The sequence below is a fragment of the Mesocricetus auratus genome, unplaced genomic scaffold, assembly GCF_017639785.1.
Source record: "Mesocricetus auratus isolate SY011 unplaced genomic scaffold, BCM_Maur_2.0 Super-Scaffold_100008, whole genome shotgun sequence".
Classification (NCBI taxonomy): Eukaryota; Metazoa; Chordata; class Mammalia; order Rodentia; family Cricetidae; genus Mesocricetus; species Mesocricetus auratus.
Window position 1 is genome coordinate 78,655,701 of NW_024429192.1, and position 25,548 is coordinate 78,681,248.

General features: G+C 48.4%; 1 protein-coding gene across 1 annotated transcript in view; it reads right to left on the reverse strand.

Annotated features, from left to right (window-relative positions):
* The window catches only part of Mad1l1 (mitotic arrest deficient 1 like 1), a 304,565-nt gene that overhangs the window by 128,349 nt on the left and 150,668 nt on the right, over nt 1-25,548 (reverse strand). The window contains exon 12 of the mRNA XM_040751261.1: nt 5,203-5,343. Within this exon, the coding sequence (XP_040607195.1) occupies nt 5,203-5,343 (141 nt within the window). The remainder of the gene's footprint in view (nt 1-5,202; nt 5,344-25,548) is intronic.

Here is a 25,548-nt window from a genome sequence, read left to right on the forward strand (position 1 = left end):
GAAAAAAGACAGAACGGAGAGTCTGGGAGATAGCTCAAGAGTGAAGTGCCTGCCTCACACAAATGAAAACCTGAGTTTGGATCCCCAGCACCCACGGAGAATGTCAAGTTTGGCAATGTGCACCTGAAATTACAGTGTGGAGAGATGGGGACACAAAGATCGAGTGGGCTCACTAACCAGCCAGTCTAGCCAAATCTGAACTCCAGGTCATGGCTCCAACATTGACCTGACCTCCAAATGCGTGAGTACTGGCATGTGCACCCATACATGCACATGAAAATACATGCAACACAACTGACAAACACACAAAAAACAGAAAAGATGAACAGAAGGGAAGACTAGGGACTAGAGCAGAAAGGAAATCGTGAAGGGGTGAGAGGCAGAGAAAGAGGAGAGGCAGCACCACATGCCCATGAGGACTCCATGAATCATCACATAACTAGTGCTACTGTTTCTGTTTGCCTGGAGCCCTCCCTCTTGTCCATGAAACTGAGGAAAGAGAATGCCTGGCCCTCGACGGTGGATGTGCAGTCAGACCCCACAGGGGTGTATTCCCTTGCAAACACCTCTCCACCTTCTGACAACTCAGGGCTGGACAGCACAGGCAATGGGAGGACTCACTCTCCATGCCCCACTGCACATCTTGCCTGGAAGAAACTACTTACATTGTAGACTTAAGCCATGCTTGCACAGCTGCAAGGCACTAAGGGACCTTTAAGGAAGGAGTTCCATGAAGTTATGTAACTTTTTACTGTGTCAATACAAGCAGCTCAGCTAATAAACTCCTGACAGGACTTTTAAAGCTCTCCAGGCATGAGCCATTTGCCAGCTTCTGTTATTTGGCTGTCCAGTAAGGCAATGGAAAGCTACCCTCCATTGCAAGTTCTACCACTTGCAGCAAGAGCAGGGACCCACCCCTTGGTCTGGGAATACAGGATTGGATCAAGGCTGGGCTGCCCTACAGTGAGCTGAGCACATCTGTCCCAAGGTGATCCTCCCACCCCCAGTCTCTGCCATTCTCTAAGTGTTTGGCACCCAAGAGATGCTAATCTTACTATGGGTACAGTTTTCAGACCCATACAGTGAGTGAGGTCTCAAGGATGCACCCACCTGGGATGTCAACGTGCTTATGGGATGGGGAGAACAAGAGACAGGAAGGTTTGGTTTGGACCACCCTCCACCTCAGACTTCAGCTTCCCCAACTGCAAAAAAACACTTAACCCTATCCCCAGGAGTCTGGTGAGATTCTGAAAAAGACTGTGCAGGATGCAGAATATGCCTACAAGTCAGGGCACTCATGAATGGCAGATGATGTATGATACCTTGAATAACAGAGTGGCCTGAGATGGTCAAGGTGTGCCTTCCAGACACCTCCGCTCCCCCCGCCCCCACCCGGGGTGTGATATAACCAAGCTGCAGCTTCATGGTTGTCCCAACCCAGGAGTATGCTTTCCTAGAAAGCTCGCGGCAGAGGTGACAACAGACCTAGGCCATGGATCTTCAGAATGGACCAGATGCTGGCAATGGCCAGGGTGTGACTGTAAACAGCAAGCTCCATGGCTGCTCTGGGAACAGCTTCCTGACTCACTTGACCAGGGGAACTTTTCCACCAGTCATCCTCACAAGTCACCCTCAATTCCCAGAACTTCTGACTCAGGGACACCCCTTTCAGTCTCACCAGGACCCCAGGAGCACACACCAGCCTCTCCAGAGGCAAACCCCCCCCCCCGGGTCTATGGATATCTTGCTGTCTATGCCTAAGCAAGGGCATTTGCCCATCTCCCTTCAACACTAGATGGGAACTCATAGAGCACCCAGAGCACTGTACACAGGACTCCACAGGGCAGGTAACAGAATGGGGAGGAGAAGTGGTAGGGGAAGGAATACCCTCCTAAGTTCAAGCACCAGGGCAGACTTGGAAGCAGAAAACCAAGGCCAACCTCATCCTTCCAGCTCCCTCCATAGCAGACTGTGGGACTCTAGTCCTTGCCTCTGGTCAAGCCTTAACAAGGATGTGCCCAGTTCCCTGTCATACCTTCCTATACCTGCCCTAGCCCCCTCCAGCCAGAGTGGCTAGGCCCAGAAAGCAGTGAGCCTATCTGCTGCCACCTGGTGGAAGCAGAAGGTGCACTGCTCCCCAGTCCAGTGATACAGACCTCCAGGCAGCTACCTCCTCTAGACTATGCTAAATCCAGATACTACTCTACCTCCAAAAGGTTGTGGCAGCCACACCTTATGCTCCTCCAGAGCCCCACTACATGAGAAAGAGGACTCTAGTTTAGACAGGGAAGCCCGTGACTGACTGGGTACAACTGTCTCTTGGTGACTCCTGTGACAAGAGGCACAAATCTGAACATGTGGCCACTCTAGACTGCAAGGAACAGTGACACACCCACCAGTTCAAAACACAACTAGAGGAGCCACAGGCTGAGCAGAAAAGTCAGCCAGAGCTCTGCTCACTGGATCCTATCTCACCAGAGCCACGACACCAGCACACCTAGGGCCGGAGGAGGACGGTCATGGAGGGCCAGCCTGCTTCAGGAGGCCCATGCACAGGAGGGCTAGCTGTGAGAGGGACCCTGAAGTACACATGCTGGGGGAACTTCTCCCCCCCACCTGGACTAACCGCATGAACACTCACAGCAACAATGACTGAAAACCATTAAGAAGACCTTGCTCGACACTAGCTGAGCCCCCAAGCTATCCGTCCACTGGCTCTACCACAGCTCTGGGAGACAGAACAGGACAAAGAACTTGCCGTCTTTATATCCTTCAGGGACAGAGAGGGGTGCCTGACACACACACACCTCATGAGCAGGGTGACGGCAAGATACTGACTGACTGACAGGAAGCACTCATCTGCTGGAGCTGAATCCCAACAGCACAGATCAGTTGACACGGAACACACAACACTGGCTGTGCCCCAGGTATCATGCTCCTAACGATCTATGTGGAATGCATGCGGGCAGCACAGATGGGACCTCTCAGTGAGAAAATACCAGGGGCGCTGCAAGGTGTCAGAGAGCAGACCCGCAAATCTCTCCTCGTTAGCGTTTCTCATGGAGCTAAATGTGCTGCAATAAAACGGCTATTAACACACTTACACTGATGACGGTACAGCTCGCTGGAGCCTGAGTTAACCTTTCAGATAAGGGTGGAGGGGTGGGTGCAGCAGCTCACAGCAGACCCAGGGGTTGCACTCCTGACTGCTGCCCACCTGTGAGTCATGGGGACAAGGGTAGGGGTGGGATGGGGATCAACACAGAACCCAAGTGGGTCTCCACCACTCATGGGGTTTGGTTCATTCTGCCATGAGTGTCAGTGAGGGCTGCTCCTTCAGGCAAGGACAACACAGGCCCAATGTACCTGATGAGAGTCTCACAGGCAGAAATAACATGAAGGCAGCTCAGACCATAGCCTTCTCCCCATTTGCACAGCACAGCCTTGCTAAAGCTCAGCAGCTCCTGTTCTTGTCACTCTCCAATCTTCCCGCTGCGAAACCTGCAGCCATCCTTTCAGCTGGGGGTTCAAAAGTGCATCCTTAATGTCCCAGATGTGTTAGAACAATGTTGAGAGCTTCTGACTGCTCCTCACAGTCAGAAGTTCCACAATTCCACACCTCACACCTAAAATGTTACTTCACTTAGTGGTTATCATGAGTTTCCTTTATATATTTGTTTGTTTACTTGCCTTTGCAGTACTAGAAATTTAATGCAGGGACTCATGAAAGTTAGCAAGTGCTCTACCACTGAGCCACATCCCAACCCCTCCCTGGGGCAATCTAGGCAGGCGCCCTACCACTGAGCCACGCCCCAGCCCCTCACTGGGGGATTCTAGGCAGGTGTTCTACCACTGAGCCACACACTAGCCCCTAGCTAAGCTATATCCTCTACTTTCTTTTGTCTTAAGACAGACATTAGGTTGCCCAGGCTGGCCTTAAACTCACTCTATAGCCTAGGCTGGCATGGAACCTCAGCTTCCTAAGTAGCTTGGACTGCAGCCTGTGCCACTAGGCCAGCTCAGAGTTGCTATTAAACACCCCTGAAACCCCCCAACAAAGGCTCTGTGGCCCTAAGAAGGGGCCCTGCTCAGTGAGGACTCCAGTGCTCTCTGGAAAGTGTATATGATCCCACCATCACCCTTGTCGTTTTGGACACTTTTCCAGGTAGACAACAAAAGCACTGGGTGGCCGAGGGCCAGGTTGCCCAGCGGCACCTCTCTGTGTGTTTGATCACACCAAGGTCAAGGACCAGCCCAACAGGTATGAGTATCAGCACCTCAAGAGCTGGTGGGCTGTGACAAAGGCCTTGCCCCAGGATGCTCTGCAGGTGGGCAGCACTTCAGAGCAGACCGAACTTTGTCCATAGGCACCTCGTGACTTGGGCTCAGTCCTGAGCCTTCTGGGTATCAGCTTTCTTGTCATTGAAATGTGGGCACTAATAGCCCTGCTTCTAGGGTCACAGCCAGAGTCACACTCAGATCAACTGAAAAGTGGGTGCAGAGCAGGCACAGGCAGCCCCTGGGGCACAGTTGTGTGGGTCTCCTCACAGGCAGGATACACCTTGTCCTATACAGTCATTCAGCTTCTCCTGAGAACTGAGCAACCCCTACCCCTTGTTGAAGGGAGAGCAGGTGCTTTCCCCTGCATCTGGGATGGTTTTCAGGCAGCATCCCAGGAAGTACCAGCATTTAGCAGGTAGGAGTCCTGCACTGGCACAGGCCTGTCAAGGAGAAGTCAGATGAGCTTCACAGTGGTTCCCAGTGCCTAGCAGCCTACAGAGGGCCAAGAGTTACTCTCTTCTTCGAAAGGGGACATCTTCCCTGCCCTCACTAAAGCAGAATGAGACTTCAGAGGACTCATGATACTGTAGGAGGTGGCAGGGAGAGACAAGAAGCCACAGACTGCTTGGAAGACAGTATAGCATCCCCTGTACAGGAACATGCAGCAAGAGGAAGCAGGCTACCATGGGGATCACATGGCTACATGGCACAGATCATCCTCAAGGCAGATGGCAACAACTCAAGCTGGCAGAGACCTTGCCTCACCCTGAATCCCCTTGATACCCATCTCTGCTGCCTGGGGCTTCCTGGAATACTCTGATCTCCGAGTGCCATATAAGAAATAAAGTAGAGCAGGTACCAAAATAATCCCCACGGCTGCACCCCCCAACATGGCCCCACTCACCCATGGCATCCACCTACCTCCATCTCCGAGCTGTGGGCATGCACCTTCTGAACCATGTCCTCGGCCTCCCACATGCGCTGTGTCAGCTGGGCCGAGTACTCGGCCTGGGTCAGCTCACTGTCGTAGGATCCCAGGATGGCACGCATGCCGTCTCGCTCCTGGGGACACAGATGGTCAGATCAGTGTGTGAGGTGGCTTAGGGGAATGCAGAGGCGGGAACCTCAGAGTTCTGCACACGGTACTCAACAGGCTCAGAACTTCACCCTGCTTCCATTTGCCAGTGGCACACACCTCCAAAGAGCCTGCAACAGAGACCACCCAGGCATGCAGAGTTCTAGACTCAGTTTCACTGGGTCAGTGAGCACGGGAGCCAACCCTGCCAACAGAATTCACTCCAACATTGCCAGGGTGGATACCAACTCCATGTGACATCTGACCAGTAACACTCGGACCAGTGGGACAGGTGTTCCAGGACCCAGCTTCACCAACCTCCTATGAAATCGTCTTTGGGATGAGGCTCTTCATCCCCCAGGTCTGGGCAAGCCCAGCTCTGTGCTTCTAACTGGAACCTGAGGCATCCCTGCTGATGTCCTTGGTACCTTCTGCTTGAGCTTTGTTCATTCATGCAGCCAGCAATAAGGATACAGAGGAAAGCACAGCTCAAGAAGAAGGGGACAGTTCCAACCCCAGCTCCACTCTGCAGTCAGCTAGCTAGTCACCCCAAGTTTCAGATCCTCCCTCAGCAAGACAGTGGTCACAAGGGCAGGTACATAGATCAATACGTCTGTGAACAAAGTGTTCAGTGAGCTGTCCTGCAGACAAGTGGTGCTCATGAAAACAATAGGATTCTATTACCATTGACAAATGCTGTCTCAGTATGACGGACAGGACATAGCTCTTATGTACTCCAGCACACCCCCTCCCCAAATCACATACCTGGAAAGGTCAGAGTGGCCCAGCACAACCTTGTTCTATATCCCTGGCCAGTGGCTCCTTCCCACGTAACATGCACTATCTGTCCATATCAGGAGAGGCTCGTGGGGGAAAATGACCTCCATGAACTAGTTTATTCAAACCACATAGGCAACAAGAGCAGCACCAGTGGCCATCAGGGACTTTAACATAAGGCTGAGGCCCTGACTGTGTCACCGGGTCACCTACAGCATAACACTGCCTACCCTTAAACCCCTAATGTTTAAGAGTATTGTTCCCTCGGCCCATGGGCCTTCAAAGCCTTGTCTGAGCTCTCTTCCCTCCCAGGCTGGGGATACGGTTATCACCTCGGCACAGAATTCATAATTAGTGAATGCCAAAAAATTCAATAAGTGAGAAATTAAAGTTCCAAATCCAGCTGGAACTGGTCACAGGTCTGGGGGCGATCTGTTTCCGTGGGAAGGTTTATGAAGTGCCATAACTTTATTGAAATCCTATATCTTCCCATTGACTTTTATCGTCTCGAGCTGGTTACCCAAGTTATCATTAGCAGAGTGTCGATGCCACAAGAGGCCGGGCGGGGGATTTCCTTTCATCAACAAACTGTAATTGTCTCTTTTATTGATCGGTAAATCTCCCCGCTGCCACCTTTTGCTGGGCTTCTCTCCTCCAGTGTCTCCAGGCTGGCGCAGAAGAAAAATAGAACTGGAGAAGTTTGTTGTTTGTGTCTTTTCAAGGAATGGCCATCACAGTGAGGGTGCTGTGTGATGTGACTGGGTAACGGCGCTTTAATGAGCGATGCCACTCTCGCCTCGGCTCCACTTGAGAGGGCACAGGCGATTCATCGCAGCACAAACCGGCGCCTGGGTGGTGCCCACAGAGCCCTAAAGACCTGCTCGCCAAGCACCAAACAAAATGGTATTTTCCACTGAGTGCTTCTCCTTGGGTACAGAGCAATCCTGTTTGAAAGCAATCAAATTTGCTCACTGCACAATTAATGGCAAGGAGAGAGTGCTAGCAGACAGTCTCACTGAGGACGCCATCAATTGAGGATGGAGGTCTCAAAACCACCTGAGACAATCAGAGGGGATGACTAGCCTTCTGGGTGGTACCTCTCTAGGTCAAGAGAGGCCAGTGGCCATCCTAGCTATCAAACAGCCACTGGTAACAAACTGGAGTAAAATACCTGATGGTACCATGCAGTGGTAGAGAGGAGCTGGGAAAATGGCTCAGTGGATAAAGTGTTTGCTGTGCAAGCATAAGGACCTGAGTTTGGTTCCCAGAACCCACATAAAAAGCCAGGTTCATGTGATGGGACATGCTTGTTTTATTAGCACTGGTGACATGGCAACAGGAGGACTTCCAGGGTTGTCTGATCAATGAGACTAGGTCTTGATGACGGACTATGTCTTTCAAAAGCAAGGGGTGGAGGCTGGCAAGATAGCTCAATGGGTAACTACCAAACCTGAGGATCTGAATTTGATTCCTGAGACACACATGGTGGAAAGAGGGAGCCAAGTCCTGCAAGTTGTCACTTGATCTACAGGACATGTGTACACACACACACACACACACACACACACACACACACACACACACAGATAACTAAACATGTTACATGACCATTTTCAATTCACTGCTAGCTAGGGAGAGCAACAACAGACCCGAAGAAAGGACTTCTCCCATGCCTAGAGTGGCAGTGGGTTCATTCCTAGAAGCATGGGTAACCAAGAGCAGCTCCATCACCAAAAAGCTCACCCAAGCATGCTGCTGCCCCTCTCAAAGCTACATCCTTAGAGCTCCCTGCACAGCTCGCTAGCAGCTCCACCGAAAAGTCTCCTCTTGCCAGCAAATGCCTCCTGTTTATTATATTCCCTGGGGAGGGACTCGAGCCATGCCTCTTGTGAGTTTCATGAGTCACAATCCCAGACTCCACCCCACAGCCTACCTGAGCCTCCTCCCTCCTTTCCACAGGTGAATATTTCAACCTGGTAAGCGCTGCATAAAACACCAGTAAAGAATTTCAAGGCCAGGGCTTCATAGTAGTCTTCTAGAAGAGAAACTGAGGCACACAAGTACAGAGTCACTTGTCTCAGGACCCAGGAACTCCAAATCACTGCCTTCTGGAACCTGAGTCTCTTGACAATGTCTTCCCCCCAATGACAACATTTAGGATGGACTCAGACAGGAGGTGACCATCACAGGACAAGCAACAACAACATAAGGTACAGAAATAGGCATCCCCACTCTTGGGCAGACACTGGATGCCCCAAAGAGATCTCTGTGTAACTGTCACTGTGTTGGTGGAAGCCCTGTCACTCATCTTTTACCCACCAGTATGTGCTCACTAACCTGGCTTTGGCATGAAGAAGGGCCCACTGAAATCCACGGAGATTAATTGGCCTTGGTGCAAAGAATGCAAGAACAGGCCAGTGGTCAGGTAATTATAGAAAGCAGGCTTCACCTGGTACATGCAAAGAACGCATATCCCAGCCAGAGGGCAGTGTAGGTAGCTCCCAGAGGGCCTTTCCAGAGAGCAAGACCACACATCAGCTTCTTTCTGCTGCTGGGATGGAATACCACACCCAAACGCAACTCTGGAAGAAAGGATTTGTTTTGGCTTAAGGTTCCAAAGGGAAAGTCCATAACGGGTGGGAGTGGGGGAATCAGGGAGTTGAGTGATCACATCTTCAACTACAAAGACCTGAAAGAGCACAAACTACAGGTGAGGCAAAGCCTACACTACACTCTCAAAGCCCTCACCCACTGCTATGCTCCTCAGCAAGGCTCCACCGCCGCAAGTGCCACAATCTCCCCACACAGCGCCACCAGGCAGAGATCAAATGTTCAAATACATGAGCTCACGGGGGAGGGTACATTTCTCATTCAGACTACTTACTACATAACTCATCCCACCCCCCGGGATAGCTCTTTACCAGCCTCTAGTACACGGTGGGAAGGGGATATCAACGTGAAGAGGACCAGCCTGCAGGCTGTTGTCCCTCCAGAGACATAGAGTGTACATGCCAGGCCAGGATTCAGGCCAAAAACCACAAGGCCAATGCTGGAAGGATATCGGTTTGCTGTGTGTCCTGGGGAAGAGAATCAGTTTCTCTGAGTCCCAAGATACAGGACTATACAGTGAAGGTGCCTGGATGGTCTTAGAAATTCAAATACTGCCCTCTGCAGGAAGCTCTGGACTCGGGCCACACCCTCCAGGTGGCAAATGAGTCTGGCTGTGTGGTGTATGCATCACTGCCATCTTCCATCTCTCTTGTCACAGCTACTTTCTCTGTGTCAAACACCCCTGCTTGGAACGGGCATGAGTGACCCACAAGGCCGGTGTACATGCTGCTCTGAAGCCCAGCCCAGGCTGTAGGAGAGCCTGGTGTTGAGTAGATAATAAATGGCTCAAGGCAACCCTTGCCATCCCCCTACCCCTCACTAAAAAGGGAACTTGGTTGGAGGAACCTGTGTGTTGACTCAGAGGCCCCTCCACCCTGAAGAGTAGCTGGGAGCAGAACCTACACTCTCTGCAGGCATGTCCCTTTCCCCTCCTTTCTTCTCTTCTTCTTTCCCCTCCCCGTCCTCCCCTGCCTTCCTCTCCCTCCAGTTCCCCCTCTCAGCCTCCCCTGTCAGTGCTGACTCACTGAACCACCCACTCACTGCAGTTCTGTCTGAAAAGCTTCAGAGGGCCTCCATGCAGGGACACTCTCTGTAGGCATCTCCTGCGGTCCTTCCCCTGCCCCCACAATCACACACACACACACACACACACACACACACACACACACACACACACACACACACACACACACAAACCAACAACAAAAAAACAAATCATGACTGCAAAGAGCTATTCAGATTACCTCCCAGCACCAGGAGTTGCCCAAGTCCACCCAACTCTGAGAATCTAAGTCCTGCTCCTTGCCCAACCTCCCCATCGCTTCTCTCAGAGCCATTCACTGGTCACTCCAAAGCAAGTGAGCTAGAGACATGGGGGCCCCCACAATGCAACCAGTCCCTGGTAGACACCTAAAGCCTTCTTTTAACATGTCTTTCTCCATGTGGAGACCCTGGCTATACCCACCCCGAAATAATTCAACAGACAGGGCTGCCCATGGGTGGCTCCCCGCCACAGGTCCCCAAGCATTCTGGCTCCACTACCTCCAGCTCTGGTCATGCCATCCAGCCCTGTTCTCTGCCACTTGTCTCACCATAAGGGAGTCTTCAAGGTCCTTTTGAGCTTCAGGTCCCCTCTAGAGAACCCAGCCCCTCTCTGCATCCCATTCCAAGGGATTCCCAGAAATGTCAGGAGCACAGGTGACTCGGACAGAAGTAGTTCTGTCTCTAGTGTCAACCCTGGCACATGTCCTACACATGCACACAAGTGGAAAGAGGTTCCAGAAAGGAAGAAGGACACAGGACACACGTCACACTAGAGAATCCATGTCCGCAGGAGGGTGAAGGTGCCTGCACAACCGCAGTGCCCTTGTGACCCACAGGAACTTCCATTCTGATCAGCCAGAGCTCACCGCAGTGCTTGGGATGGCACAGGCATGCCTGACCAGAGCCCAAGTCCAAACACAGTTTCATGAGGAACAGAAATACAGTCCTATCAGGGTTTTCTGGCTGTTTCTTCCTGGAACACTCTGGAACAGCAATCATGAGAAAAACCTGCTTGCAGAGCCAGAAGGGGAGAAACACCCTTTCATGGTATATCCAGTCTGACAGAGGACATCAGACAACAAGCCATACTTGGTGACGCCAACACAATGCTACCTCCACCCATCTCTGAGAGGAGTGGCTGTTCACTCCCAACCATGGAACTGACCTCTCGAATTTCAAGGGCTTCACTGTCCACAGATTCCAGACCAACCATGCCCCAAATGATGAGTGAACAATCATGTGAAAGAGTCGGTCAATAACACCCATGGCTGATGGGGTAGTACAGTGTGAACCTGGGGACCATCTGCAAAGCCACACTCGTGGTCACCAAGGTCTGGGATGCAGCAGGCCATCAGCAGGAGAGAAGCAGGGATTGAGGTGCCAGATCAGCTGGTCAGCCAGATGAGGACCCTGAATAGAACAGCCCCTGTGCACAATGACAAACTTCTAACAAGACCCACCACTACACAGAAGATGACTGGCATACCGTCCTGATGCTGGGTAGATGGGAAAACTCACAAATGTCTATTGCTGAGAGTCTGTGACCACAAGCCTACATGCAAAACAGGGTAACTGGAGATAACTAGTCTGAAATCGCATGCTGTTTCAAGCCTATGTGGGCACACCAGAAGAAGGCACAGGTCCTACAGATAAGACAGAATAATCCACTCATCAAATAACTTCCCCGGGTGAATCAAAGGCTGGCGAGGAGAGTATGGAAGCAGCCATCCTTCCCACACTCGTTTCATCACTGTGCAATCTCGTGAGTTGTACTGTAGACCCACTGAGAAGCTTAAATCAGAATTCAGGGGGGAAACTGCACTAAGATAGAAAGGTTGCCATTGGGGTATGTAATGGTTAATCTTGGTTGGCAACATGACTTGATCTGGAATGAACTGAAGGACAAACTGCTGACAGACCTGTAGGGGACATGCTTGAGGTGATTTTAAGTGGAAACGCCTGCCCTTCCTGCAGCAGCCCAGATAAAAGGAGGTTCCAGAAGAAAGCTTGGCTCTCTGCCAGCTTGCCTTTGTGCCTTGCTGGCAAGTTCATCTACCCTGTGGCTGCTGCACTACCTTGCTGATCTCAGAACCCAGCTTCCTCAGGCTTCCCACATGGACTAAAAAGCAGTGACTCTCTAGGAATCCCCTAGGCCTTTGGGGTCAGGAAGAGACTGCTAAGACACCCAGCTGCTGGGCCCTCAGTTCTGCAGTTAAGGCAACCACTACACTGCCCAGACCGCACTGTGTAAGCCAGTCTAATAAATTCTTGGGCAGAGGGAGTGGGGTCAAGATACAGTAACTGAACTACAGAAACTATGCAGGGAGAAAGGGGGAGGCCTGAGGGAAAACTCCAGTAAATTCAAAACAATGGAAGAAAACTGTAACTGATCTGTTTAAATGGTACAGATAAAGTACTAATAGGAATACAGAAATTCAAATGGGAAGAATAAACACTGAAGACAAACTAAACATGCTAATTAAAAGACAAAGCTCACACTGCGTAGGAAAAGCAAGTGTCCACTGCAGAGTATTTCCAGGAAATAAATGATGCGTGATAAAGGCAGCCAGGGAGCGCTGGAGCCCCACCTATACTCAAGAAGACACAACTGAAGGCCAATGCCTCGACAGAGCTGGGTGTCACTCCAAGGCTTGATTCACCAGAACCACTTGAGCCGCTGATGAGAGAGAGGGTAGTGCCAGTCATCACTGATACAATGGCAGATGTCAATGTCCATCAGTGACGAATCAAGTTGACAGTCAGGGATGAGACAGGGAGACCAAAGACCAATGTGAAAAACTCCAACCTGAGGTACGGTTGCTATGGCACTTCCCACATAAACATGAGGATCTGATTCAATCCTGAGACCCGAATCTTGGGATTAGCCTGGCCTTGGGGCTAGCCTGGCCTGCATAGAGCACTCCAAGCCAATAAGAAACCCTGTGTTAAAACAATGAAGGGTGGTAAGCCACTCTCAAACCTCAAGGGACAGTTAAAAAAAAAACTTAGCAATGGATACAATAGAGAACACAAACTCCCTATGAAGAATCATCCAGAACTACTTCAGAAAACACAAAATGGTTATCCTCAGAACCAATCCTGGAAAGATTGTGAATAACATCTAATACATTTGTGAGGTTAAAAAGAAAAAAAGGAGTTGGACATAATAAAACAATCTATAGTAAAATAAAATAGAAAAGAAAGAAAAATGAGAAAACCAAACCTATTTCCAGTAAGCAGAGGTTAAATAAAACTTCCTAAGAGAAGCATGGTGATATAAAGACAGGGTGATCATGGAGCCTCTGTGAGCTGCTGTGTGCATGCCTAACAGCTGGAACACAGTTCCTAGAACCCAGGCAAAAACACCAGAGGTGGTGACACATGTTTGTAACCACAACACTCTCAGTGATGGGAGAGGGGAGGCAGGAACAGGGGAATTACCTGGGAGCCCATGGACCAGCCAGCCTGGAGTACGAAGCACTGCAGAAACCACAACAGAGACCCTGCATCACCAAGGTTCAAAGAGAACTGACTTCCGACAGTTGTTCTCTAACCATCATGTGTCCATGGGCGTACACATGAACACACACTAAGTAAGCAAACAGAAAGATACCAAACAACAGCTTCCTGTCAGGAAGCACACAAGTGTGAAGGAGATTTGAGCACTGGACTTTGAAAAGCCCCATCTACCAGGTACCTGGCAAAACTACCTGTCAAAGTAGTAACTTGGGACTTCATGCCAGCATCAGGCCTGACTGACAGGAGTCCCCAGAGCCTCAGCACCACAAGGGAAGGTTCATCCTTCATGGAACAAGGACAAGAAGGAAAAGTGAGGACAAGACAAAGTTGTTAACTCTCCTTGGCCTTCCTTCATCTCCCACAGGCTGTGGAGATGGCTCAAAAGACAAGAGCATCAACTGCTTGGTCCTCTAGAGGAGCAGAATTCAATTCCCAGGACCAAGGTTGGGCAGCTCACAACCATCTATAACTCCAAAAGGAGGGAATCTGATGCCCCTTTCTGGCCTCCCCAGGTACCCACAACACGAGCGTGCGCACATACACACACACACACACACCTAAATATAATAAAAATAGACCCCTGAGCCAGCATATTAGGTGACTATGGTGTCTCTGGCTGGTGGGTTAGGATGGTGCAGAGAGCTTGAGATCATCCCCCTTAACACTGTGAAGTGATTCAGTGCTGTCAACCCTGGTCTAGATTATTCCTAAATGTCTATGACCAATATTTAGACAACCATTACAACAAAACTAGTCACATCTACTGATGCAGGCCTGTCATCCCCATTACTCGGGAGACTAAAGCAGAAAGACATCAAGTTCACAGCCAGTCTGATCTACAGAGTAAGGTCACAGCTAGCCTGGAAAAACATAATAAGATCTTGTCTCAAAATGCTAAGAAATGAACTACATGCAGGGGTATGACTCCAAGTATAATGCTTATCTAGATTTCCACCCCAGTATCTGTCTAGACTCCCCAGTGAGGGGCTGGGGTGTGGCTCAGGGGTAGAGCACCTGCCTAGAATTCCCCAGTGAGGGGCTGGGGTATGGCTCAGTGGTAGAGCCCCTGCCTAGAATTCCCCAGTGAGGGGCTGGGGTGTGGCTCAGTGGTAGAGCACCTGCCTAGAATCCCCAGTGAGGGGTTAGGGTGTGGCTCGGTGGTGGAGCATTTGTCTAGCATATACAAGGCCCTGGGTTCAAACTAGTACATGGAGGGGGGGGGCAAAAAAGCTGCCTAATTCATGTGCTGCCAAGGCAGAGGCTGAATGATAAGAAATGCGCAATTAAAACCAAACAAGTCAGATGAAGTGGAGAAGAGAAAGAAAAAGGAAACAAAGAGCAGTGACCAAACACAAAACAGGGACAAACACGGGGTATAAAGCAAACCGTGTCAACGATCATTTTAAATGTGGATGATCTAAGCACACCAATTAATCTAAGCAGGCCACTTTGGAAGACACGTCAAGAGTACATTAAAAAAACAAGACCTAATTATATGCTGTCTACAAGAAGTGGTCATTGAACAAAAAGACACATCTATTAAAGGTAAATTGTAAAAGATAAACCATGCTAACTCCAATCAAAAGAGAGCAAAAGGGACTAGAGCAGCAGTTCTCAACCTGTAGGTCATGACTTCTTCGTGAGGGTTGGACAGTCCTTTCACAGGGTTTGACTAAAATTGTTGGAAAACACAGATATTTATATTATAATTCATGACAGTAGCAAAATTACAGTTATGAAGTAGCAATGAAAATAATTTTATGGTTGGGGGTCACCACAACATAAGGAACAGAATTAAAGGGTCACAGTGTTGGGAAGGTTGAGAACCACTGAACTAGTGAGATGACTTGGTGTTTAAAAGCACTTCCTGTTCTTATAAAGGACCTGAGTTTGGTTCCCAGAAACTACAATGGGCATCTCCCAACCCTCTGTAACTCCAGTTCTAGAGGAATTAATGCCCTCTTCTGGCCTCCAAGTTACCTGCAATTCACATGAACACACACAGACACACACTATGTGCTGTTTTAAAGAGCTGGCAGAGCTTTCTGCATGTGCAATGGACCAGAGAAAAGAGTCAAAAAGGAGCCTGGCTCTGCATAATGATGAAGGGATCACTGTGACAGGAAGAAATGCCCACCCGCCCTCCACACAAACTCACTGACACTGGAGTGGCAGGACACATATACTACAAACAGATCAAATGGCAGAGAGAGACAGATGAACCCCTGGTACATGTCAAACTTCTACACTTCTCTATCTAAACAGACAGAAAATCAGTAAGGACACCACTGACCCAAACTGTACCATCAATCACCTAGTCTGACAGTGACAGAGTACACCATCTCCAGCAGCAGAAACCATGTTGCACCCAAGATTACAGGGAACACTTGCAAAGCAGCACACTGGGACCAGAAGTGACATCGTGGGAAATGGATAAAAGAAGAATTTTTGCCACTGAATTAAACTGGTAACTAGTTACAAAGGAGCTGGGGATGGAAGTCCCCAAATGCATAGAAATTAATAAACCACTTCTAATTATTGCACAGGCAAAGGAACAACTCAAGAGAAACTCAACAATGGTTTGGAACAATAAGAAGACAATACAACTTTACTGCAAGTTGTGGAACACAGCAAATTCTGGGCTTGGAGGGAAACTTATGGCCGTGTGTGTGTGTGTGTGTGTGTGTGTGTGTGTGTGTGTGTGTGTGTGTGTGTGTGTGTGTGTGTGTTTTACAAAAGTCTAAAATCACCTAAGCTTCCAAGAGAAAAACTATGCAAAGGAGAACATAAGAACATAAGACCAAAGCTACAGATGGAAACAATAAAATGTAGAACAGGGATGAATGAAAATCCATCCAGAAACCAGGAAAAGCAAAATGAAGGCTGGATCATTGAAACAATCCAGGAGGAGAAACTTCAAAGTTTAGCCAAGGGCTGAGGGCTGGGGAGCTGGCTCAGCAGGCAAAGCACTTGCTGCCCAAGGGTAAAGACCTGGCTGTAAAGACCTGACTTGAAATCCCCAGAACCCATGTAAAGACAAACATTATATGTAATCCCAGTGTTCCTACAGCAAGCTGGGAGGAGGAGATGGGAGAATCCTCAGGAACTCGTGGACCAGCAGTCACAAAAAGGAGATGCTGCTGCAAGTAAAGTGGAAAGTAAGGACTGATACCTGAGATTGTCCTCTGGCCTCCTTGTGTGTGCATATACATGCACACTTACAACTGCACACACATTATATACATACACACACCAAAAGAGCCATTCCCACAAGAACATGCAGTACCACCAAAGGAAGGAGGTACAGCTAGAGTTCACGAGAAGTAGGACAAGTTTTTGTATGGCTCCAGCTACCGAAACCCAATGAGGGAGGCACAACACTTAGGCTCACCAAGGACAGCTCTATAACATGATCTTGTAGTCAGGAATTGTGGCATGCACCTGTAGACCCAGCTACTCTTGAGACTGAGGCAGGAGGATTACTTGAGCCTGGCTTGGACAACTCAGCACACTCATTGCATCTTTAAGAGAAGAGGGTTATACAGCACAAGAATAAATGTTAATGTAAGCTATGTACTGTCAATAATAAGATGGAGATGGTTAAAATTATCAACTTAAATACATTAATAAAGGCCTCAGGGGGCTGGAGAGATGCCTCAATGATTAGCATGTGTTCTGCTCTTACAGAGGGCCTGAGTTCCATTCCCAGCAACCACATCTGGCAGGTCAAACCTGCCTGTAATCCCAGCTCCAGCTGCCACAGCCACAGGCTGTTCCTACCACCTACTCCCACCACCATGCTTCTGACCTCTGCTTGCACCTGTACCCAGGTGCACATACTCACCCTCCCAAGACACATGCAAACACATAATTGATAAATTAATACAAATGAATCATGGAAGAAGAAAAGAACGAGGGAGGGAGGGAGGGAGGGAGGGGTATCTGGGCATTACTAAGGCACAGCTTTGGGACTGTCAGTTTGGTATTTTCAGAGAAGACTGACTATGCCAGCTCCTAGCTGGGATCTATCCCCATGTGAGCAACTGGCCTTATACTCCAGCTGCCACAGCCACCGGCTGTTCTTACCACCTACTCCCACCGCCATGCCCTTCCTGCCCCACCATAATAGACTGAAACCAAAGAACCCTTTCTGCTTCTTGGCACAGTTGTGAATTAACTAAATTATACATAAGGTATAGATACTGGTTCACTAATACAACAAACGGATCACAGTAAAGCAAGAGAGTGGACATAACTGCAAAGTTCAAATTCTGTAATCTCAAGAGGCAGAATCAGGAGGACCAGAAATTCAAGGCTGGCCTCAGCTACAGAGGAAGTTCAAGACCAGGCTGAGGCATGTGTCCTTAAAAAAAAGCAGTGACTTCCTGAATCTCTGAGCAAGTGTACACAACACTTAGTATGTACATTAATGTTGACATCCATGAGCCTATGGCCAAGGAACAGAGTAGGAGCAAATGCCTCAAGGTAGCCAGACATAGAGAACAGAGGGATGTACTAATTTTTACTAGACTTTGATAATAACATCCTATCTTCTCATCAGCAGTGGTGCCACTAAGAAGAATCACATAAAAGCACACCAGGTGACCAAGATAATGAGGAGAGAGAAAACAGAAGGGAAAGTTAATTCTATGACAAAGTACAAAAACAGGAGTGGGGAAAGCACAAAGAGTGACCGTAAGATAGATAATGTAAATGCAAATGTGTTCAGTTGAGAACATAGCTCCACAGTAGAGCCCCTGCCCAGAATTCCCCAGCAAGGGACAGAGAGCCTTGCTCAGCAGTAGAGAGGCTGGAGTATGGCTATAGTGGTAGAGCACCTGCCTAGTATTCCCCAGGGAGGAGCTGGGGTGTGGCTCAGCAGTAGAGCACCTGCTTAGTATTCCCCAGGGAGGTGCTGGGGTGTGGCTCAGCAGTAGAGCACCTGCCTAGAATCCCCCAGTGATGTACTGGGGTGTGGCTGAGCGGTAGAGTACTTACTTACCTTTCATGTGCAAGATCTTAGGTTCTCCCTGATTCATTCACAGAGAAATAGATTTCTTATTACATAAAGAACAACTAAATTAAATATTTCAACTTTAAAAAGTTGTCTGGCTGAATAAAAACCACTAAATCTATACTCCACTTAGAAGAAAAATATTTATAACCAAATAATGAAGTTTCAAACAGAAGTTGGAAGAGCAAAGGGTGGAGATATAGGAATGGAAGCTGAGGGCCTCTACAGAACTAATCACTGTGAAGAATATACAGGCGAAGATGAGTTCATAGGCGGAAAAAAAAGACTGGTTTTTCAATCAGCATGAACCTCCTAGAACAGCATCTAAGACACAGGATGCTAAGTGACAAAGCTAAAGGGAGAGACAGGCAGTCCACAGGCAACCAAACCACAGGAAGCTTCACTGGGGATACAGAGAAGCTCAACAGAGCAATTTGCCACTGGCACAGATATCTGTAAGTGATGACACACACCAGCCACAGGTCTACAACACGCACAGAGATGCTTCACGAACACACACTCCCATGAGGTCTAACATGAGGCTATGATAAAGTTTCTTTAAGACAAAAGTCTCATACTGTGGCCCAGGCAGCCTCAAACTCACAGTAATCCTCCTGCCTCCATCTTCAGAGTGCTGGGATGATAAGTGTGTGACACCATCCTCAGCCATGCATCTTGATAAATTTTAAAAGACTAATATCATTCAAAGCATAGTTTGAGAACAAGGAAATTAGATAATGCAGAAGATAAAAACTTACGTTTTAAATTAAGAAATCTATTTGTGAACAACCCAATGGTCAATTTTTTTTAAAAATCACAATGGAAATGGATAAATATTCCAAACTGCAAAGTTTCAAGGTATGAATCACAAGTGTCACCAAGGATCCATGTGCTGAAGGCTTGGTGACCATCCTATGATACTTATCAAAGTTGGCTGAACCTTTAGGAGGCGGGGCCAAGCAAAAGGAAGTGAAGACCTTGAAAGCCAGGCTCTTCCTTGTCAGCTCTTGGCTTCAGGGCCAGGAGGTTTAAATGACTTGGCCAGGATGTGTGGCCTGGCCACGGTGTAAAGCCATAATCCGATACAGCATAGAATTGCCAAATAAGTAGTTTTTTTCTTCATAAAGATGATCTTGGCAACCTGTTATCATGATGGAAGGCTGCTTAACACAATGAGAAAAATACAATATATCAAGCACACAGCATGCAACTAAATTACAGCCTTAAGAGCAGACATCCAAAGAGAAGAATGAGAATCAACCAGCTACATACACAACTCAGATTCAAACACAAATTAACGCCACAGAAAGGAGGGAGTAATATGAAAAGCAAGCAAGTAAAACAGAATAAATATTACAGAGAATTAATAAAGCCAAAAGCCGGTTCATTCAAATGACTAATAAAATTAATAAGCCCTTGGGCTGGGGAGACAGAGCTCAGCAGTTGAGAGCACATACTGCTATACACAGGGCCCAAGTATGGCAGTATGGCGCTTAGCACGAACATCAGGTGGCTCACACCTGCCTGCAATTCAGCTGCAGGAGTATCTGACACCTCCTCTGCCTCTACAGGCACCTGAACTCACATGTACATAGTATATACCCACAGAGACAGATATTCACATAATAAAAAACAAAATCTTTTTTAAAAGTTAATAAACCCTTATATTTATTAATAAAGAAATACAGATTACCAAACAAGAGTGAAAGGGAAGCAGTACACATAAGACTATAAACAACATGGGGGGGGGCACCTACAAAGTGCTCTTCAGGTAAGAGCACTGGCTACTCTTGCAGAGGGCCTGGGTTCAATTCCCAGCACCACATGGAGGCTCACAACCATCTGTAACTCTGGTTCCAGGTTCTTCTTGTGGCCCTGAGTACACAGACATGCATGCAGGGAAAATACTCATACACATACATTTTTTCTGTTAAATTTAATGCAGATATGGAGAGGGCTCAGCCAGTAACATACTTGCTTTACACGCAGAGGACCTACATTAGGATGGATCCTAAGCAGTCACTAAAAAAGCTGGGGTGGTGAGAGGCTGTCTGAAAACACAAGGTGGAAGCTGAAGTGGCTCAGTGGTTAAGAGCACCAGCAGCTCCTGCTGAAGACCCGAGTTCAGTTCCCACCACCCGTGTCAGACAGCTTACAAATGCCTACAACTTCAGTTCCAGGGGACCCAACACCCTCGCCTGAGCTCTTCAGCATCTGAATACATGTGACATATACATACAGAAACACATGCATAGATATGTGTATAAAAAATATTTTTAAAGGTGGAGAGCAATTCAAAAAGATACCCTCTCGCCTCTATGTGCATACACACGCGTGTGTACCAGGAATAATTTAAGCTATTGAAGCTAGGGAGATGGTTCAGTGGGTAAAGGGCCTGTCACTCAAGCATAAAGACAGAGCTCATATCCCCAGCATCCAATTATATTCATAAGGCCATGTGAATCTGTGATTCCAGGGATGGGGTGGGAAGAGGCAAGCAGACGTTTGAAACCTGTAGGCCAGCCAGTAGCTTACCCATTGGTGTAGTGCGGCAGACCATTAAGGAAGAATTAAGCAACAATCTTACAGACTATGCCAGAAAATCCACAGCACAAAACCTGATGGGAACCTAAGGGCCAGACTCTTCAGTCACCGCTCATCCAGAACCTCAGCAGGATGGCTAAGCAAGCACAAGGCTGAACCACAGTGCATAACCCGCAGGGCAGAGGTGCTTTGCCCTGGGCCATCTGTGGGGATCCATGCTTGTAAAGTCAGAAAGCTAATTCACATTAACAGAATAAATAGAAGAAGTCATACAATCCCAATATTTGCAGGAAAAACATTTGCTTAAAATTGACACCTATTCACCATGGAAACAAAGCAAGAAAAAAGTCTCTTAGGGTCAACTAGATGGACCAGTTGGTAAAAGTGCTCTCTGCAAAGCTGATGACCTGAGTTCCAACGCAGAGTCCATGGTGGAAAAAGAGATCCAAGTGTCAGAAGTTGTCTTCTGGCCTCCACATGAATACTGTGTGGCACGCATACACCACCCCACACACATATACACACATGCATACAAGTAATGAATAAAATAAAGCAAATGTTCAAAGAGAATTTTAAAAGAGTCTTCTCGCACATGAAAACTAGAGGGCCTGCTGACCGGCTGGATTTCCTCCCATGGACAGCGTGAACTCTTTAACAGTTATGTATTGCCAGCTTAGCTGAGACTGGCAGGGAGGGACACTCTGCCAAACTAAACCCTCTGTTCAAAGCAGTGCCTTTGATCTTCTCAGAAGTGGAGCAAAGCAAGAAAAGAACCAGAAGTATAAAGGCTGGGGAAGAAGGTGACACAGATTGCCAGCACACGCCACAACTGTGAACAGATAATCCCACTTAATCTACAAAGGATTACTGGAGTAAGTATGTTCAGCCATGCTACAGCAAGACCAAGGAAGGAGGGGCCGAGGTTCAAGGGTTCCCTGGGTGGTGGGGCAAGTGTGAGGCCATCCTGGGTGAGTTAATGAGACTTTGTCTCAAAATAAAGCACTAGAGGATTGGGCTGCAGATCACTGGTACAGTGCTTGCTGAGCAAGGACCTCAGTTCAGTCCCCAGGCTCAGCCCTGCTACCATAGGAAAAGAAACGCATTCACTTGAAATTCCCAGGCTGCAGCACAACAGGTTAGAAGTAACATTTGGTAAAAGGTGCTGTGATGGTCAATCTCTGTCGATGACTGTCAACTTGACAGGATCTGGAATCAACATGATTCTGAGTCTATAGGATGTTCCCTGGAAGAATCTTTCTGGGTCTATGGGTTGTTCCCTGGAAGGATGATTTTGGGTTTTGGGATGTTCCCTGGAAGGATAATTATAAGTGGGTAGACTCTCCCCCAAAGAGGATGGTGTCTTCTGGCAGTGGCTCAATGTTTGAATGAGAAACATCCCCCACGGGCTTCTGCATTTGAACACTTGGGCCCCAGATGGGGTGCTGTTTGTGGAGGTTATGAAACCTTTAGAGGGTACAGCCTTACTGGAATAAGTACGTCACTGGGGACAAACTTTGGAGTTTTAGAGTTTCACCCTATTTCCTGTGCTTGCTCTCTGCTTCCTGGGTGTAGGTGAAACTGTGATCAACCAACTTCCTACTCCTGCCACCATTCCCTGACTTCTCCCACCCCTTTTACCATGATGGACTCTTTCCCTCTGGAATCATAAGCCCAAACAAACCTTTCTTTTCTAGCAACAGAAAAGTAACTGCTATACCCAAACACAGGAGTCTCAGAGAAAGGCTGCTTTTTGCCTGTGCTCCTCTGCCTCTTGCTGGTGGGTGCATCTACTCTGCTGCTACCTCTGATGCCTCTGCCATCTTTCATTAACACCTGACTCCACCTTCCCAGACCTCCAACACAGACTGAAGAAACAGCATTGGTTCTAGCTGGTGGCAAGCACTGTCTCCAGAAAATGTGGAACTCTTAGGACTGTGGCTTCCTTAGCAGAAGAGGGTTGGGGGGGGCGCAGACTATGTGGGTGATATCCACTTCCAGTTCTGTCCCATGCTCTCTGGTTTCTGTCTACCAATGTGATGTGACCAGCTATAAGCTGGAGCTATCATGTACTCCTTGGCATGATGGGCTGTATCCACTGAAGCATGAACCCAAATAAATCCTCCTTTAAGCTGCTTCATTCAGGAATCTTGTCACAGGGACATAAAAGGAACTCATGGGGCAGGTAAAACCCCAACATAAACTGAAGGCACAGGTGGCAGTAAAGGCTTCCAAAGCAGAACACAGGTGCCCAGATATCAATCAGAGAGGAATCTGAAAACAGACTAGAGCTAAGTGAAAATGAGAACTTTAGTTAAGTGAAGGAATGAAAAACGCTAGATTGGGGGAGGGGGACCTGCAATCACTTCTTTAACAAAAGGCTAGTGATCAGAATTGATCAAGAACCTCATGGATCATCAAGTCAATATTCAGTCTGCTGTGTGCCACTTTCTGGGGAGAAGGGTCACAGGCCAGAGAAAATAGTGTATCCAAGTCATGTTGGTGACAGTCTTCATTCCTTTCCTGTCTCTGAGATAAATAAGAGAAGCAACTGAAGGGAGAAAGGTCTCCTCTGGCTCTCAAGGATGTAGTCTTGCCAATGGGGAAGCCCAGGCAGCAGGAGGCTGAAGCAGCTGTTCTCAGAATATCCGCAGTCAGGAAGCAGAGGGGAGTGAATGCGTGCTGAGCGCTGCTGCTGCTACAAGGGCGATGCACTTGTGGGCACACACACGGGCAGAGACGCTATGCCCAAGTCCCGGGCCGGAAAACTCACAGCAGCGCTGCTCAATACTGCCCACCACTAGGAGGAGGGAAAGATACATGGCACTCAGAGATCAGAATGAAAGCGCTGTGTCCAGTAGTGTCACTGTGAACAAAAGAAGCTAACCACTGTAGCTATGTGTGCAGGAATCCATGAAAATGAAATTCAAAACCAGGCAAAGCTAACAGTGAGGCTGGTTCTGAGGTTGGCAAGGAGCCACAAGATACCAGAGACTAGTCACTTCTTGTCCCACAGGGGTCCACAGGCACACTGACCTCATCTGTGAACAGTGCATTTAGAGAAGTGGGATGAGGCCCAAGCTGGCCCTGAACTCACAGCAACCCTCCCTGCCTCAGCATCCTGCATACTGAGGTTACAGCAGGCACCACCATGCTCCACTTGACAAGAAACTTTTTATTTATAAAGTTATGTGTAGTCTCAAAAGCATGCTGCATACATGCAGACAGCTGGATGGATGGCATCCATCTGAGAAGCCAAGTTCCTTGCTTGGCCACCATCCCAGCAGGAACCTCACACAGTGTTGACCAATGAGCACTCATGGGGGTTGAGGTGCTGTGCTAAGGAAAAGGAGAAGGCGATGTGTGGCCCATCCTGGGAAGATGGGAGGCAAAGGTAGCGAGCAGTGACCATGGATTTGGATTCATCTGAGAACTGGGACCATCACTAATGACAAAAGGACAAAGAAAGATGAAGAAATGTGAGGGGTCTGAGAACAGTCTACATTCGGCTGTGACACTGGGATCTCAGGCCAGACTGGGCCTCACCATCTGCCAGATCCCTGACACCTAATGACGCTCTAAATGTAAGGCAGGCCGGGGAGAATGCTAAGGGAATCTACAAGATGTGATGGAGGCCACCAGACCTTTCTGTGTCCACAGGGCACTGACTATGAGAAGGGAACCTAGAGACACCAGGTGGGGCACAGAGAAATTTGGCTGCTCTGCACCGCCCTTATCAGACACGAGGGAAACAAGGGGCTATATCCCCACTAGTTGTTTGAACAAGGGGTGCAGACAAAAGTCTCCGGGGACAAAAGTGTTCACAGTCATCAAAGCTCATTAAATGTGGTTAATTGGGTGAAGCCAGTCCCAATGATGATGAGGGAATGAGAGGATAATTTTAGTGAAACGCAATTCTATTAATTTCCATATAGTCTCTTGAACAAAATGCTAACAAAGTGTTACCAAACGCATTTCTTGCTTCAATTCTTTCATGAGTAGATAAGGCTAATTTCAAATTAGCACACCGCTCACTTAGGCCAATTAGAGCCGATTAAACAAGGTCCCTGGTCTGTTCCCATGTGTTGAGTTTCCTGGGTGGGCCAGGCCTGGGGTGCCGGAATCACAACTCTTCCAACAATGCAGGAAGCTGTCAACACATGCTCACAGACACATATCAGACAATGCATGGGGAATGGGAAAACTGACTTCTGTTGGTGACCATCAGCCACCACACTCTGGAGGGTGGACACAGCAGGACCTGCAGGCCAAGGTAAGCACTCTACACTCCAAGGGGACAGTCAGCAGCCTTGCTGAATACCTGGCAGCTTGCCCTCTAGGCTGTGATCCTTCCTTCAGCATTCTGAATCTTCTCCTCCCTGAACTGTGGTATGCCTCCTGATACAGTCATCTCATCTGCCACTGAGCCAAGTGCATTATAAGCTGAGCCACCTTCTGGGTCACCAGACTCTGTCAAGGCCCACTAGAAATAGCCAACAGGTTCCACATCCACGTTGGCCAGGCATATGGCTGCTCCTGTAAATGTGTCTGGCTCTCTGTGGGTGGCCGAAGGCTAACACAGCTACTCAGTAAGGAGGGACAGGGTGAGACTCTCTCCATGCCCCACCTGCTCCGTACCTTCTTTGGGCTAGAAAAACTGTGCAGACAGCACCACACACACCCCAGC